We start from the raw sequence: 17,435 nt of genomic DNA, 5'->3' as shown, positions 1-17,435 counted from the left end.
GAGAGTTTTTGGCAGCCCGAGCCCGTTGGTGATTCACGTGGAGCTCCCCATCAACTGAAACTCCCCCCATCTTCTTATAGGCAGACCCCCAGCCTTCCTGTGCTGGCCCTACAGAGACCCCCTCTCCCAGGTGGGTGGTCTGGGCGGCCTGAGGTGCTCACTAAGTCTCCAGAGGCCCTGGGCCAAGTCCTTGGTGAGGAGTTTGGGGCTGGCATGGAGGGGTGATCTGCTCTTGCCCTCAGCTCCCCACTCCCAGCTCACCACAGAGGACGAGTTGCTGGTATCATCAGGGGTGTCGTAGTCAGGGCTGGAGCTGGTGGCAGAGTCAGGGCCCTCGTCGCAGCTGCCACATGAGGAGGAGGCCAGGCCCTCCAGATAGGGCACTGCCTCGGGGTCCCAGCTCCTGCTCCTGGGGCTGGCTGTGAGGCCCTCTGCAGGAAGCCCTGCCGATGGGCCCCTGAGAGAGGAGACAAACCCATGACTTTTCCCCCAAAAGTAATGGGAATTAAGGAGTAACATCCCCACCCCAATACACGCACACCTCCCGTTACAGGGAAAGGAGGAGCTGACACTGAGGACTCTCTGTGCTGTACATGGGCTTCCTGGTTTATCTACAACAGCCTCCCTTTGGAATGAGTGTAATGATTTCCATTTTACAGATGAAGAAACTGAGGCTCAGAGAGGCCAAGGGAATGGCCAAGGTCACGGAACTAGGAAAGGGCAGAGTTGCATTGTGAACCGGAGTTGTGGCCCCAGGCTCAACCCTCTGTCACTGGAGCTAATGGGGGCTCTGAAAGGTAGCAGAGCTCCAGGGGCAGTGACAGGGTGGCCAGTCTTGATGCCAAGGGAGGGCGCTACAGAGAAAGCCTTGCTTTGGAGAAGCCAGTCAGGTGGCCTCGGGCCTTAGCAGGCTTAGAGCTGGCAGTATCCCCAAAGAGTGACCCACAGATTGGCCTACAAGTTGGAAAGGGGTGCTGACCCCTGAAAAAGAGGCCCGTAGTCAAATAAGTTTGGGACAAACTACACACGTCTACCTCCCCCACTCAAAGGCAGAATGCGTGCCTGCAAACTAAAGGCTTTGAAAAGTCCTGCAAGAAAGATACCCAACTTTGTTTTTCCCAGGCTTTCTGAAGCATACTTGATGGCAGAGCTTTTGGTTTTTTTAAAAATATCTACCTGTGAGGAACACATGTTCCCAAAGCAACTTTTCAAATGGGGAAACTGAGGTACAGAAAGAGGGAATAACTTGCCCGAGATCCCACAGCCCAACAGGGATGAAGCTGAAGCGGGACTTAGAGTCCTGCCCTCCCAAAGCAGCTCGGCCCCAAAGGGACTTCAGTTCATCTCGGGGTTGGGGTGGAGGGAATCCCAGAGCCTGGAACTGGGCAGTCAGGTAAGTGGGTGATAAACCTGTTTAATTTTTTAAAGCTGAGCAAAGGGAACAAGGAAATGTGAGTGGGCTGTGAGCCATGCCCCCGGCAGGGTGGGTGTATGGGTGCTTTGTACCCACCTGGGTCAAAGCTGAGCTAGGGCCCAAGGAACATGCCCACTGTGTCCAGCTGTGTGGACTGACCATGTGACCCACGCCAGCAGCCATTATAGATAGACGCTGCCATTGTGCAGGGGTGTGGGGTGGGGTGGGGTAGGTGAGGGCTACCCCGGGGAGCCCCTCCCCAGGCCCTGGAGCTCTACCCACCTCTCGGACCCTGGCCCAAGGCCGAGGCCCACCACAGACTGGCACCCAGAGGTCGAGGCACTGTGCAGGTCCTCAGAGGCAGGCGGGCAGCGGGGCAGGTCGCAGTAGGGTGCCTCAGCACTTGGAGGCCTCCCAGGCTCCTGGGACAGAGTTGCAGAGAGGAGGCACCTTATGGCCCACGTGGGGGCTCCCCTCCCCCTGCACGGCCCCTCCCCCCACAGGCAGTGTGGAAGTCTCCAGGCATCTCCTCCTGGGATCTCAGACTTCTCAAGGAGAGCTGTCCATCAGGCTGGAAGTGCCCCTGGGGACCCAAGCCGAGGGCTGGCTGAGGTACAGGCTGTGTGCATGCACACGTGTGTACAGGTATGTGTGCATATAGAGGCCTGTGTGTGTGCAACTATGCACACGTGCATGCATGTGTATGCGAGGATGGGGATACATTAGTGCATGTTTGTATAAGTGCATGTAAGTTCGTTTACATGTGTGCTGGCACATATGCAGGCGTGTGTGCTCAAGGCTGTGACGTGCACAGAAGGACCCAAAAGGTATTTCTGTAGCTAGAAGACAAGGGTGAGGAAGGAGAGTAAACCAGCCTGAAGAGGGAGGAAGGAGGGACATCAAGGCCTCATAGGAAAGGAATGGCCCTGCTAGAGGAGGGCAGGGGGCTCCTGGGCTGCAGGGTCAAGGCCCGGGGGACGGGAGCAGAGGTGGAGGCCCTGAGCCGGCTGCTGGCTTCTGTCTCCCTCCCGCTCACCAAGGCCACACCTGTGAAGGCTGGTGCTGGGCTCACCCAGGGGGAACGGCTGCTCACCTCCGGGAAGGCCCCCCCACCCCTCCCCACCTCCTGGGGCGGCAGGGCCCTCCCCTGGTGGTGGGAGACAGCGGCCACAGAACCCTGCACCCCGCCTCCTCTCGGGTTACCTGGGTGGCGGGCTCCGGCGGTGGCGGCTGGCGGCTGTCAGCACCCTCGTCCCCGGGGGGCTCCGGCTCAGGCCCCCACGCTGCCGCCCTCCCAGGCCCCGACTCTGGGCCGTGGCGGCGGCCGAGGCAGCAGAAACCCTAGAGGGGCCGGCTGCGGGAGCAGGGGCCCCTCATTACTGTTTCATAAGCCGGGGCCCAGCCAAGAACGACGCAGGACATGAAACCACAGGAACCTGATCCCCACAGCTCACCTGAGAGCTGGCTGGGCGGGGGACTGGGCCTGGGCTCCCTGGGGACCCTGGAGCCCAGAGCTCAGGGCTAAGGCCACAGCCTGGCCACAGCCCCCAGGTGGGCACAGACTCTCTGGGTTCCGAGAAGGTGGCTGCTAGCAAGACCTGGGCAGGGCCAAGGAGTGGGGCCAGGGTGTCTGCCGTGCCATCTAAGCCAGAGGAGCCCATCTGGGCTCAGTTTCGCCCCCTGCCCTGGAGCCAGATTCTGATCAGAGCTCGGCAGCGGGAGGTGTCAGATCCACAGCCCAGCCCGGCGCCTTGGACGCCCCAGGGACCTCATGGGCATGAATAAGGAGGGAGCAGCTCGCTAGGCACTGCCAAGGGGTCCCAGCCCAGCTGGGCCCAACAAGGCCCCCAGCCAGTCGTGGCATGTCCTTTCTCTCACTCCCAGCCCCTGCCACTACCCACCGCCCACTTGAGCGGGGTCCAGCAGCAAGTCCCTGGCTCTGATTTCCTGCCTGGCGGGTCAGCACAAGCTCTGGCCTCAGACAGACAGATTGGAAGTCCAATCCTGGCGCCTCCACTTCCCAGCTGGGTGACCTCAGCCCTGTGGCTTCCCCTCTCTGAGCCTGGTTTCCTCATCTACAAAACTGAGATGATAAGAGGACTCAGCTCCTAGGGCTGTTATGAGAATTAAACGAGTTAATATTTGTAAAGAGCTTAGAACAGTGCTTGCCGTACATCTTAAATAGAATAGATAATGTATAAAGATTAAATAGAATTTTATTAGTGTTAAATCGATAGAATGTTAAATACACTTACGAATAAATACATTTCAAAGTGATGTGTGGTACCAGGCACAACAGCACGACACTCCCACCTAGGCTCCCTCCCTCCATCCAGAACCTGGCTGTGACCTGTTCAAGGCCATGTGATTTCCAGGAATAAGCCCTCCCGCAGCCTATGGGACTCAGCTGAGAGTAGAGCAGAAACATATCCAGAGCCAGAATCCCAGGGGAGCTGGAACAAGCTTTGGGGAGGAACCTGGGCCATTCCTGCATACTCCAAGGTAGGAAAAGATGTCAGAACTGGCTCCGGCCCCAGGAGATACCAGGCTTCCAGGGAAGAGTTTGAACCCAGATGTAATTAGGGGTCCAGCTGGGAACTGCACAGTCCCACCCAGGCTGGGGGATGCTGTTTTAACACACAGATATCGTGACTGCATGTCTGAAACTGCTCATCCGCAAGCAAGATTTTCATCAGCGTCAGATCCTGATGACTCGAGAGCCTTTATCTCCCACTGAGGTCTGGCTCCTCAGCTCCGTAATTCAGTAACTTCCCTCATCTCCAGTGTAGCCCACAGGCACCTCTCACTCACCACCCCAAACAACTCCAAATGGATTTCCTATCCCAAGTACCCGCCTCAGGAGGTAACTTAGAAGTCAACCATGGTCCACCCCTTCCATGTTCCTCAGGCACCAAATCCTTTAGATTCTCCTGTTCAATTAGTTCTGAAATGTGTCCATTTCTCTCCATTGCAAAGTCTCCATCATCACTGGCATGAGTGATTGTACCTTTTCCTTACTGTTCACCCTGGTTTACTCTCACTCCCTGCACTCCATTCTCAGCCCTACAGTCAGTGACTTTGGAAAGTGCAAATCTGATCTCACCATTCCAGTTTAAAATCTTCAGTGGCTCCCATGACTCTCAGGAAAAAGTCCAAAGTCAGCATGTCTATAGGGCCCCACAAGGCCTGGTGAGACCAGCCCCCACCCCATTCTCCAACCTTGTCTTGGAGTTCCTATGCCCCTCCCTCTTGGTGACCTCTCTCCATCCTACAATATGCCTCCTCCTTTCTGCCTCAGGGCCTTTGCACCTACTATTTCCATCCTCTCCTCTTCCCCCAACTTCACTAGCGAATGTCCCCATAGCCTTTACGAAGCAGCTGAAATGTCATTTCCTTGGCGAAACCAATCACTTATCCTCATGCAACTTGCTATTCCTTACAACCTTAACCACAACCATAATTATTTGCATGATTAATTTCTTAGTCTCCATTTCTCTTGCTAGACTACAAGCCCCATGTACCAGGGACTGTGTCTGTGTTACTTATCACTGTTTCCCCACCATCTGGCATAGTGCCTGGCACATGTTAAGCATCTATTCAATATGTGTGAACATGTGAACTGGCCTAAGGTCTCAGCCCAGAAGGGGTGGGACTGAGACTAGAACCCAAACCTGTCTGAACCCAAAATTTCTTCTCCTGTTCCTGACTTCCCATCTCCCCACCCATTGGAAGAAGATCATTTACACAGGAAATAAACTCACTGAGCTTTCAGGCATCTGTTCCATGAACTTGGGGGTAGGGGCGCTGTTACTATATGCATCAGGACAGGAGAAAGGAATCTCCCAGGTTTGTTTTCCTGATTAGGAAGGAGGGAGAGGAAACTAACAAGTATTGAATTAGCCACATGTGATAGGCTAAGCATTGCCAGATGCCCTGAGTGAGAAGATTTATTGCCCCACTTGACTATTTAGGGGAGTGAAGCCAGAGATAGTAAATGACCCAAGGTCACACAGCAGGGCAATGGCAAACCTAGCACTGGAACTCTGGTCTGCATGGCCCCAAAGCTGAATGGTGACTCCCTTATATCAGTCACCTTGGAGTCTAACCCCCGCATGGTGCTGGCTGCCAGGCTTAAGGGGAGCCTCAGGACTGTTTGGGAATGAAAGAGCCATAATGGATCAAGGCTGGAGGGCCCACAGAGATTCATAGGTCTCATAGCACGCATACCAGGAGCTCTGGGTTTATGTATATGGGGAATTGGCCTAAGACTACATGGATCCCAAAGTGAGAAAATGCTTCGCTCCTTCAGTACCTTCAAGGAGAAAGTTTCCAGTGGGCGCTGGGGTATCTTCAGCGCCTCTCTAACACCTGCCAATCTCCCTTTTTAACAGAGAGACAGCAGGATTTAGGCTCAGAGCCTTCAGCCAACAATACTCTCTAGTTAGAATTTAAAGACACTTCTGTTTTCTTTTTCTTTCTTTCTTTTTAACCTTCTATACAAAGGATATAAGCCGAGTTTTCTACTTGTGGTGGTGATGTAAAGTTCTGTTTTAGTATAAGGGACAAAAGGGTATTGATTTAAAGAGTAAGGTAAGTAATAGATTATGTGAGGCTATGGCAACAAAAGACCAGAAAATCAGGAGAATGACTGGCACGTGAGAAAGGTTAACATGATCTCACTACTTCACTGAACAGATGGGAAAACTGAGGCTCTGCCCATGAGGAAAGCCTGTGTCTGGGTTCAACTGCAAGTGAGTTGGGCCAGTCAGGCCCCAGCCCATCCCAGACTCCCCAATCCCAAACCACACCAACCACTCAGGAAAGCCAGCCCACCTGGTGCCTTGCTCTGTGGGCCTCCTCAGGGTGGGAGCAGTTCTGACAGCAGCTCTGGGCAATCATATTGGCCTCAAAGTATTCACAGGGGGCATTTCCAGCCTCCCCCTCCATATTGGGTGAGTCAGGCCAGGGAAGCTCCTGCGATCCAATGGTGGGCCTGGGAAGAATGGAGCGGGGAGGCAAGGACCAGGGGACTGGCTGGCAGCACACCTGGACCCCAGCCCCAGCTTGCCCCTGGACAAAGACCAAGGAAATAAGGTTATTCATCCATTTATTCATCTGTTCATGTATTCACGCAACAAACACTCATTAAGCACCTACTAAGCACCAGGCACTCTGCCAAGCGTTTGATATGTCATTTCTAGTCATCACTGCAATGTTGTTCCAAGTGTGTTCCAAGGACCCTGCTTTAGACTCAAATAGAGCTATTTATAAAATGCATATTCCCAGTACCCTCCCCAGATCCACCTAGTCAGAATCTCTCTGGAGGTGAGGCCTGGGATGTGCATTTTAAACAAGTCTCCTAGGGCACTCGTGCACCCAAAGTTGGAGCGCCCTTGTCTTATAATTATCCTGCATAAAATTGGATAAAATTAATATCAGTTTCAGATGAGGCAAGGAAGGCTCACAGAGGTTCCATAACTTGCAAAGAGGTCCCAGTGGCTGAACTGAATTCAAACCCAGGTCTGTGTGCCCCCCTACCCCAACTAGGAGGTGGAAGTGAGGGGCACTGGATCACACTGCCAACTCACACAGGTCCCTTGGGAAATACTGGGAGTGAGGCAAAAGGCCAGCCCAGTATTTTCAGAGTTGAGGACAAAGTCATGGACAAAAGTGAACCTAAAGTCACACAGCAAGTTTGTGGCAGAGCTTGGCCAAAGAGAAAGCCTCGTGTTCTGACTTGTGCACATGGCTATCCCTTCTGTGCCACTGAGAGCTTCAATGCCATACCCTGGGGGGGAAGCCCCAACAGAAGACTGACTTGAAAATTTCCTCCTAACCCACACAGAGCCCTAGGAGGGGATGGGGGTGAGAGGAATCCATATTCTCTAACACACATGCCCCTTACGTACCCCCAAGTCACTGCCCATACCTTTCCTCACCTGGAGAATTTCTTCCACAGCGTCCCAGCGGATCAGGCCTCCCGGGGCATCAGGCCTTCCTTGCCAGTCTCACCTGAGAGCTGGAGAATTTCACATCTCCCCTGAGACAGCCAGGGGGAAGGATGGTGGCTCCTCCGCCCTCAGATCTGGGGAGGCAGCAGGGCACAGTCTGTGGGGAGGGGGGGCACCCACTGGCCCCTCGGTGGCCCGGGGTCTCTGATCGTCTCTGGACTCTTCTCGCAGCATCGCTCTCTGCTCCAGGTGGTAGAAGGGGGGTGCATCCGTCCCACCCGGCCTGGCGGATTCTCTCCCAGCCCCGCCACATACGGGAGCATCTCCTCAGATGGAGCCTGCTGCTCATTTCCCTGGGGCGGATGTGCAGGGCTCCACGCCAGGCCCCCCACTGCTCCCGCTTCCTCCTCCCCACCCCCACGCCCCGGCAGGATCCTTCTCCGAAAGGCACTCTAGGTGTGGCCGTAACAATGAAAACCCTGCAGAGGACCGGGGGCCCCGCCCGGAGAGCGGACCCCTGGACCGCTCTCTCCATCCATCCGGTGGGCGCCTCGCCCGTGTTCCTCACCCCTCCGCCTTTCCCCTTACGCCCCTCCACCCTTCCCGCCGCGTACTAACCTCGGCTCGGGTTTCCACGCACCGGGGGTGCCGGGGGTGCGTGCCGAGGTCACAGCCTCTTTATTTTAACAATGAATCTGAACGTTGACGAAGACCACGCCCCTGCCGCTCTCTCATAGGCTCTCTCTCGGTTCTTCATTTGCATGAAGGCTGTGCGATTGGGCAACCCGAGGACGATGGGCGGGGCGGAGGCGGCGGGGCGGAGGCGGGCGGTGCCCAGATGCCTCGGAGCGCGGGATCCGCAGCAGGTTTCCCGGAGCAGCGGGTCCAGAGGTCCCGGACCGTAGGCAGAGCTGGGAGCGGTGTTCAACGTCTGACCTCTTTCCCTTTGAATCATTCCTGCCACTGTCCGCTAACCTGGCTTTTGCCTAGGCCTTGGGCTAGGGTCTTAACCTCTTTGTGCCTCAGTTTTCTAATTTGTAAAATGGGGGTAGAAATACTGTGAGGATAAAATTAAATGCCTAGGGGGTTTCAACCTCTATTTGCACATTTCCGCTGTTGAGACGCTAACTCAAATGCACAGCTCTCCCCCTTTAAAAAGTAACATTTTGCCCCGGTCAGTGTGGCTCAGTTGGTTGAGCATTCTCCCGTGGACCTGCGATTGCCGGTTCAATTCCTGGTCAGGGCACATGCCCAGGTTGTGGGTTCAACCGATGGATGCTTCTTTCTCCCCCTCTCCCTTCCTCTCTCTCTAAAATCAATAAAGACAGCCCTAGCTGGTTTGGCTCAGTGGTTAGAGCGTCAGCCTGCAGACTGAAGGGTCCTGGGTTTGATTCCCACCAAGGGCTGTGCATACCTAGGTTAGAGGCTGGATTCCCGACTGGGGGCCCATGTGGAAGGCAACCAATTGATGTGTCTCTCTCACATCAATGTTTCTCTCTCTTTTCCTTCCACTCTCTCAGGAAAGCAATGGAAAAAATACCCTCAGGTGAGGATTAAAAAATAAAAATCAATAAAAACATATCTTTTAAAAGTCTAACATTTTTAAAGCTAACATTTATTCTGCACTGTCTATGTGGCAGCTCCAGGTCCAAAATCTCTACATTCATGAAGACATCATAACGTGAAGGATTAAGTACCAAGGTCTTCATTTCACAGCAACTGAGGATCTGAGAAATTAACTAACTTCCCAGTGTCACACAGCTAGTAAGTGGCAGAGGCAAGACTAAAATCCTGTGTGGCTTGGCTGGGCATGGCTCAGCGGTTGAGCATCCACCTAGGATCCAGGAGATCGCAGTTCGATTCCCAGTCAGGGCACATGCCCTAGTTGTGGGCTCAAGCCCCAGCAGGGGGCGTACAGGAGGCAATCGATCAATGACTCTCATCATTGATGTTTCTATCTCTCTCTCCCTCTTCCTTTCTCTCTCTGAAATCAATAAAGATATATTTAAACAAACAAACAAAACCCCTGTGTGTCTGCTTCCACTGTTGTCCACAGGGCATCTTCACTAATACAGTCAGACATTCACCCATACCTGGCACAGCCATGCCTGAGCTGGGTACTGGGGAAATGGTAACATGAATAGAATGTGGTTCCTTCTGAAATGAGGAGCCCACTGACCAGTGGGAGAGAGCCTCTGAACAGGTCACCCTGGCCCCTAATGGGACAGGCGAAGATACAGCTTCATTACAAGAATAATGAGCTTTCTGCTTGGTCCCAATTACTGTAAGCAAAACAGGGAGTAGTGAGACTCGTGTTTAGTATGTGGCTCTAGCACTCCCTGGCTGTGTGATCTTGAGGAAGTTCCTTGTCCTCTCTGAGCCTCGAGTGGGGTAGTCACTGAGTTTGAGTTTGAAGCTCAGGGTATGACACCGGCCCTCTAGCCCCACCCATCAGTAAAACCTGAAACCAACTCTGAGTGGCCCTCCGAACAGATAATTCATTAAATACTTGTGGAGCCCCTACTTTTGTTGGTTGTGTGTGCTAAGGATACATCAGTGAACAAAAGATCAAATCTCCTGCTCTTGGAACACTTACATGTTAGACAGACCACAGACTAGATAAATAAGCAATACATGGAGTACGTTGGCTGGTGACAGGTGCTAAGGGGAAAAATGCAGCAGGGAGGGGTTAGAAGTCGCTGGTGTGGTCAGGGAAGGCTGCACTAAGATGGTGACATTTGAGCAAAGACCTGAAGAAGATGGGGCAATGAGCCTGCAGGCCCTGGGGAGGGGTGTTTTCAGCTAAGGGGACAGATGCAGAGAGGCTGGAGTGGAAAGAATGAGGGAGAAGGAAATGGGACAGGTTGGTGGGTCGTCCTGAGCACTCTCCCTAGCTCTGGAGTTGCCTGGTTGTGCCCTGCTGTGGGATGGCTCAGGGCTAAGGGTGTAATGGTGGCAGCCAAGGAAGCGTCACCACTTGTCACATTTAGTCCTAGCCTCACATCCCCCTTTCTACTCCCTGAAGTCTATGTCCGCTTATCTCCACCTTTGCTCATGCCATTTCCTGTGGCCAAGACACCCCTCTTCAGAGAGCTGGAGATGCAGACTGATTACTCACAGTTCTCTTCCAGCTCTACACCACTGAGCCTCAGCTTCCTCTCAGTCAAGTGGAAATGGTCACCCAGCCCTCCCTGCCCACAGGACTGATGAGAATCACATGCTCTGGGCAGGCAAGATAGAGATGCAGGAGACCGTGGCCCAAAGGAGCAGGGGCAGTAGGTAAGAGTCTCTAAAAGGGTGATCAGGGCTGGCTCCAGCCCGTGGTTACCCTGCATAGTGATGATCCAAAGCCACCAGGCTTGCTTTTACTGACTCCTTTAGAAGCTCATGCCTTGAAAAAGCTCCTACTGACTCCTTTAGAAGCTCATGCCTTGAAAAAGCTCCTAGAGGCCTCAACCCACAGGGCCCACAAGATGGGGAGCAGCAGGAGTAAAGAATCCAGATGCGGAGCATGGAGAGAAGAGCTGCTGAGAAGACAAGTTCTCCAGAGGGTTCTGATTCCACCACTCCTGAAGCTAGGACTGGCAAGACCATGCCTCACTTTCCTTGGTCTGCTGGCAGAACTAATGGCCCACATAGGAGAGAGCAATGAGACTAACACTAACAAATGTTACAAATCATAGGTGTAAGTTGTAAATGACCCCGTGTCACTGGGGATGGGGAGAGAGCCTGGCCAGGTGTCTCAGCAGTCAGCAGCAGCTACACACACATTGACGGCACATGCCATGGGAACGGTTCATACGCACGGTCTCATTTTAGCCTTAGGGGTGGCCTTACGTTGTAGGTGTCTTATGTCACCCTACGCATGGAGAATAGACCCAGAGAGGTTAGCACAGTGAGGAGCTCAGACAGTGGTCCAGTGGCACAGCCAGATCCAAACCCAAACCCTGCTGTGTGCACTGATCTCCCAGGCCTAGCTCTGTTCCTGCTCACAGGGGCCTGTGAGGACACGGCTCAGTTGGCTCTCCTGGGGTGAGTACCACAATCACCTGGAGAGCCTGGTAACAGGCTCTGCCCTGGATGGAGGCAACCAACCACAGTCACCTGACCCAAACAGGGTGGGACAACCAGAAGGCAGCAAGAAGAGCAGGTGGGAGAAGCTGAGAAGCCAGGTCAGGAGACCTCCTGGCCACAAGCCCTGAGCTTTACATTCCATGCCTAGGTGTGGCCTTCAGACCTGCATCAGCCATCACCAGATAGTAGGTTTTTATGGTGACATGGAAAAGCACCTGCCCAGCCCCAAGTGCAGCCAAACAGAGCCACTGTTCCTGAGCCTACACAATGGCTTGTGGGGGGAGGGAGCTGCTCCTAGAATACCTTCCATGGGGTGAGTGCGGGGAGGACCTACCCCGCAGACTTCAGCTCCCTCTCCCAAAGGAGTCTCTCACATCCCAAGGCCATACATCCTGCAGCTGTGCTCCCATCAGAGCACTCTCCTGTCACCCTGACCATCTCTTACTAGTCATGAACTTCACTGGGAATGACAGCACATTTTATTCCCCTCAGTCCTAGTCTTAGGGCCCAACATGGGTCCCCTAACCAGGGCACAACACGAAATCCCTGTGCCCCAGCTCAGAATCACAGGAACCAGTAAGTGGCAAGGGGGAGTCAGACGATAGTGCTCTGGTTGTCCTCGATGGTACCGCATCTACCATCCTACCTGGATTCTACCTTCTTGGTTAGGGGAACAGCAGAGTACGTGAGGTAGGTCACTAATAAGCTGGGACAAGAAAGGGACAAGGCTGGTTTTCATCAGCTCTGAAACCAAACCTGAAGATCTGAAAGGAGTGTGAACAAATGGCACCTTGCAGTACACCAGCTGGACTCCTGGGGGGTCTGCTCAGAAAGGGCCCCACTTCTAGGCAAGATGCATTTTCTTTAAAAAGGGTTAATCTCTCCTTGCGCCTAGGAGCTGCTGGAAGCCTGGGAAGCTGCCCCAATTTGGGGGTGGGGAATGTGCCAGGAGTCACCTGCTTCCACATTTCAATTTCAGCTGAGAAGACGGAGACCAAGGATAAGGGACAGGCCCCAAGTCTCAACCACTAAAGGGCAGAGCTTGCTACTGCTCACCCATGGCCCCAGCTGCTCACTTTTCAGAGCAACGGGTAGACTGGCTTCTACCAGTGGTTACACTGGTCTGCACCCCTGGTTAGGGGTCCCAGACCTGACACTGCCTTTCACACCCACAAGGAAAAGTGCTGGAAGATGAGGATGGGATGTGCCCACCACCCCAGAAGCCTACCCTTGGCGTGTGGCATCAGGGCCAAAGACAAACCAACCACAGTGCACGTAGTTTCAAAACTCTGATGAAGGCGCAGCATAGGGGCCAAGGACAAACCAACCACAGTGCAGCTAGTTCAAAACTCTGATGAAGGCAGTGGGGTGTACACATGGGAAGGTGCCCCAAATGTGGCTCAGACGGCTCCTCCTGAGGGAGGCCAGTTCTCAGCTGCCTGCTACTTCTTGGGCAAAAGCCCCTGGGCTCAGTGCAGGCTGGGTTACAGAGACAGCCAAGCAGAGACAGGACAGATCCTTGCAGCCTAGGCTGGGGCCTGGCCTGGTTCTCGGACTCACTCTCCGTTGTGCCGGGCTTTGCCGGTCAGCCGGCGGCGCTGGGTCTTGCTGGTACGAGTGGTACTTGGGGGCTTCTTGGTGGAGTCCTGGGCCCATCGAGGATGTTTCTTCTTGACTTTTCTTCGACTGTGTGCATGCAGTGATGCTGTGAGAGAGGAGATCCTGTGGGAGAGTGGTAGGCCAGTGAGGCTAGGGCCTCAGTATACCCTGGGGAACAGGGCATAAGTGAAAGGTTGAGTTGGGGATGACTGACAATCCAGTTCATGAAGGGAAAGTCAGGACAAGCCCTGAATATCAATACTACCAGGTCCATTCCAAAGGCAGCCTGCTCTGACCCCACAAGGCCTGCTAGCTCCTTAGCTCAGAGAGAGAAAGGCCCTTACCCCAGACATAAAGGGCTCCCAGGGTCAGTTGTTCTTGGGGGGTGGGGGTGGGGTGAGGGACAGTGAGGACCACTTGATAGGAAGAGCAGAGGGCTGCTCCAGGCCCCACACCTGCCTCACACTACTCCCTACAAGTCAGCAGGAGGCGGCTCTGCAGGCCAGGTCACCCATGCCAGCCATGCAGAATAGGCTCATAAGGATGGACAAGCCAGAGCTCACCGCTGGGATAGCAGGGGTTCTCTGGATTTTCTGGGTAAGGCTTTGGTCAGCTTCTCCATGGATGACACCTCCTCCTCAGACCCCGGCTGGGCCCCTTGCTAAAAAAGCAGAGAACAAAGACTGTCACAGAGAGCAATGGATTGGGTGGCCTGGGCAATCATGGCTCTGTCAAGTGGGGGCACGATTCGCCACCTCCCATGCCTGGGCTGGGGCTCAGGGAAGGCCATGTGCACCCTGGAGCAGGAATTATGCAGGGAAGAGCTGTGTTTCAGAGTCCTCCACTGCCTCAGTTTCCAGTGGACATCAACACTCACAGATGGAAGAACTCTAACATGGGGACAAAACTTGTCTTTGCATCAGACCTTTCAGAAGAGGGAGCACAAAATAGAAGTTGAACATAAGACGTAATAGAGCAGTGGCTCCCGGACATAAACCCACTGTAATCCATGATAAGAAATGTGGTTTACCTTGTAACTGAGTTGATACATGGATATCAAAAAACTTACTGTGAGGCTTTCTGATATTTTCAATAATAATTCTGTTCTATTTTTATTTTTTTAATCCTGATTAAACAAACCTGAGGATTATTGATTTTAGAGAGGATTGGGGGAGAAAGAGAGAAACAGATGTGAGATAGAAATATCAATCGGTTGCCTCTCATAAGCATCCACTGGGAACAAACCTACAACCTAGGTACTATATGTGCCCTGAACGGAAATCGAACCCACAACCTTTTTGGCGTATGGGACAATTCTCCAACCAACTGAGCCACACCAGCCAGGGCTATTTTTTTTCTTTTTTTAATGCGTCTTTATTGATTTCTGAGAGACGAAGGGAGAGGGAGAGAGAAAGAGAGAAATATCAATGATGAGAGAGTCATTGATCAGCTACCTCCAGCATGACCCCTGCTGGGGATCAAGCCTGCAACCTGGGCATGTGCCCTAACTGGGAATCGAACCACGATCTCCTGGATCCTAGGTTGATGATCAACCACTGAGCCACGCCGGCTGGGCTATTTTTTTTTTTTAATGCTGGTCGCAACCTGTTAATAACTCACAACCCATAGGTTGAAAACTCGCTGTCAGTGCACACAGGTGTGTCATGTAATTATTGCTGTTTATCATGCAATCTGAGTGATCACAGTAAACACTATCTAAAGTGCTTCTCATAGGTTCACCACTTTTAATCTCACAGCAATTCCACAAGGCAGGTGCTACCACCATCGAACCTGTTTATTGATGAAGAGAAGAGGTAAGGCAAAGAGACACCCAAGCTCCCACAGCTGCTCAGTGGTGGAGCTAGCCTCTGAAACCTCAGGACTCAAAGATTTTGTCCAGGCCCAGAAGACACTGAACCCCCTGCAATGGAATCTACATGACATGGACTAGCACTTAGCAACCCCTGACAAGCCAGGCTGCCCCTGTGTTCCTTTTTCCCCAGGGCTGGGAGTGACACTCACCTCAGGCAGAGGCAATCCCAGCAGCCGGGCCCCTGAGAGGTCCAGGTTGCTGATGGTGGTCACGGTGACTGTGTGGTTGGGGTGGTCGTACTGTACTGACTCTGTCTTTGCTGTTACCAGCCGGTCCAGTTCATCTGCCTCCTCTGTGCAGGGTGAGCACAAAACGGCCTCAGCACTAGGGCACAAGTAACCAGGCTCCAGCCCCTCCCAATCCTGGAGTGCAATGGCCCCCTCTACTCTATGGAAGAGTATCCGGGAAGTCACTGCCTCCAGAGCCTGTCCTGCCAACAAATGCTGTAAACTATCCAACTCCTCCTTTCCTGTCCTGGGAAAACCTCAAACCACCTGGTCGCCACCTTCGACAAGCCCAGTGTGACACCAGGGCTGCTGCCCATTCCCCTCTACCCCCAGTCCCTCCAGGCTTCAGAAACTGGGCTGTCCGCTCAGGATCAGTTTACTAAGAGGTTTGGTCTCCTCTTTGTCTCTAATCCACTACATTTAGAGGTACCCAAGGACCACTCCTGGTCCCCATGTCATCATCAAGACCCCCAGAGCTAAGGAAGTCAGCTTCTGGGCAGGCCCTACACCCCTATCCTCCCACTCACCAAGGGATAAATAAACCAAGGCTTGTTGGCTATTCTCCACGTCAGGCCAAGGATGGGACTTACCCAGCGCCTCCTCTCTCTCTGCCAGCATCTTCAAGTATTCCTGGTGGCGCTGAAACCAAAAGGGAAGGGAACACAGTGAGTATGATGGCCATTCAGCCCCACCTCAGGCAGGGGCACTGCTCACCTCCAGGGTGAGTGAGTGAAAGACCAGGAGATTCCATCCTAAACCTTCCCCAGACCTGGGCCCACAGTGTCTCCACCTGTACAAACTGTTTCCCAGGCCTGCTCACACCTCCCCTCATCCCTGCAGATGTTCCATTCAGGCCATCCAAGGCTGCAAGTCCGCTGGGAGTGAGAGACACTCCCGCCCTCCCACTCTGCACCTCCTCTCGGAGCTTCTTCTGCTCCTGCTTGAGCCGCTGCTTGATCTCCTCTATGGCTGCCTTCTTCCGCTCCACCTTCCGCTTGTGGAAGCCTGTCAGGTACTCCCTACAGGAAAGAGGCAAGGGAGTCAGGAGCTACAAGGAAAGAAAGGCTTCCCTTCAAAAACAGCTAAATTGCACTCACTATGAGCCAGGGACCATTCCAAAAATTTACGTGTGTTAACTCATGTAATCTTCACAACAACCTGTGTAGTAGGTACCAATTCCTGTTTTACAGATGAGGTCACTGAGGCACAGAGAGGTTAGGTTACTTGCCCAAGGTCATAGAGTGTAAGGTTATGAAAATAAGAGGGAGAAGCTGCCTTTTTCTACCCACTACCCTCCGAGGCTCTCAGCTTCAAGCAGCAGGCACAGGTGATGGGCATAGGTTGTAGGCCTTTGAACCTAGAACTGGTGGGGCCCCTTCTATACTGCGAAATTCCGTTCCCCAGTGAATTAAGCCACTTCCAGCAGGACTTGCGAGGCCACCCTTACCCAGACCTCTACATTTGCTGCTGGACCAACACCGCATTTCCCAGGACACCTGCCCCCTGGACCCATCTCTGCAGGGCCTGTGGATGCCCAGCATTTCCCTCCCTCCCTCCCTCTCTATCTGATCTCAGCCTCTTCTCAGCTCTGTAGTACTGACTGCACCATTTCCATCTATTCGGGGCCCCAACACTCGGTTTTTCCATGATCTACTACCATATGCTAAGGGGGCACGCACACGTAGGAGTAAATGTCTGGTGAGCGAATAAATGAACTTAAGCCACTCATTTCATTCACTCTTCATTTATCAACAACAGCTGAGAGTACTCAGTGAGGGCGGCTGGGATAGGAAGCCGTTGCCAGTGCCCGGAGACCCGAACTCCTGGCTCGCAGGGCGGCTCTCAGGCTGCGCACACAGGAGGAGCCAGGCAAGTAGGGGCGCCCAGAAGAACGAGGGGAGGGCGGGGCGGGCGGTTCCATTCCACAGGCGAGGGCCAGGAACGGACGCTCCCATTCCGCGGGAGGGCGCCCAAGGGGAGCCCCGGTCACGCCAAGAGGGCGGGGCCGGAAGGGCCCTCTGCGCGAGCGTGCGCGGCCCCAGGCTGGCGTAGGCCTTGCCCCGCAGCCCGGGCGGGTGCGGTTCGGCATTATCACTCACCGCCGCTTCTCCTCGTCGAAGCTGAGGACGAGCCGCGGCCGCCGGTTGTCGCCATCTCGCTTCTTCTTCTTGTTGCGGCCCATAACTGTGAGGCCTGGGCGGCGCCGCTCCCGCTCCCGGAAGACACTTCCGGGTGTAGCGTTTTGGGCCTTCCGGGCGCGCCTCGCAACGACGCTCAGCAGTTCCACTCGCCAGGCC

General features: G+C 53.8%; 2 protein-coding genes across 2 annotated transcripts in view; both read right to left on the bottom strand.

Annotated features, from left to right (window-relative positions):
- Positions 1-7,346, bottom strand: part of TRIOBP (TRIO and F-actin binding protein) — a 54,821-nt gene extending 47,475 nt beyond the window's left edge. The window contains 5 exon segments of the mRNA XM_087814918.1: positions 262-457; positions 1,697-1,836; positions 5,176-5,243; positions 5,246-5,270; positions 6,248-7,346. Of these exon segments, the coding sequence (XP_087671044.1) occupies positions 262-457; positions 1,697-1,836; positions 5,176-5,243; positions 5,246-5,270; positions 6,248-6,529 (711 nt within the window). The 5' untranslated portion in view covers positions 6,530-7,346.
- A 4,549-nt stretch (positions 7,347-11,895) lies between these two features.
- On the bottom strand, positions 11,896-17,329 carry NOL12 (nucleolar protein 12). The gene is made up of 6 exons (XM_087813993.1): positions 17,238-17,329; positions 16,052-16,157; positions 15,725-15,777; positions 15,061-15,235; positions 13,602-13,699; positions 11,896-13,161 (listed from the first exon to the last, which is right to left on the bottom strand). Exons 1-6 carry the CDS (start codon positions 17,318-17,320, stop codon positions 12,996-12,998), a joined length of 681 nt encoding a protein of 226 aa, XP_087670119.1. The 5' UTR covers positions 17,321-17,329; the 3' UTR covers positions 11,896-12,995.
- Positions 17,330-17,435: the final 106 nt, after the last annotated feature.

The sequence above is a fragment of the Miniopterus natalensis genome, chromosome 2 (assembly GCF_054644295.1).
Source record: "Miniopterus natalensis isolate mMinNat1 chromosome 2, mMinNat1.hap1, whole genome shotgun sequence".
Taxonomy (NCBI): domain Eukaryota; kingdom Metazoa; phylum Chordata; class Mammalia; order Chiroptera; family Miniopteridae; genus Miniopterus; species Miniopterus natalensis.
Note: the sequence above shows the minus strand (reverse complement) of the source record. Positions and strands in the feature narration are given on the sequence as shown.

What these genes read in the sequence shown, in the direction of transcription:
- NOL12 (XM_087813993.1), bottom strand. Translation starts at nt 17,320, where the DNA reads ATGGGCCGCAACAAGAAGAAGAAGCGAGATGGCGACAACCGGCGGCCG. An exon ending in AGAGAGGAGGCGCTGGGTAA is followed by an intron (nt 15,236 to 15,724) that starts GTCCCATCCTTG and finishes CTTGTGCCCTAG; the next exon opens with TGCTGAGGCCGTTTTGTGCT. An exon ending in GAACCCCTGCTATCCCAGCG is followed by an intron (nt 13,162 to 13,601) that starts GTGAGCTCTGGC and finishes ACTCTCCCACAG; the next exon opens with GATCTCCTCTCTCACAGCAT.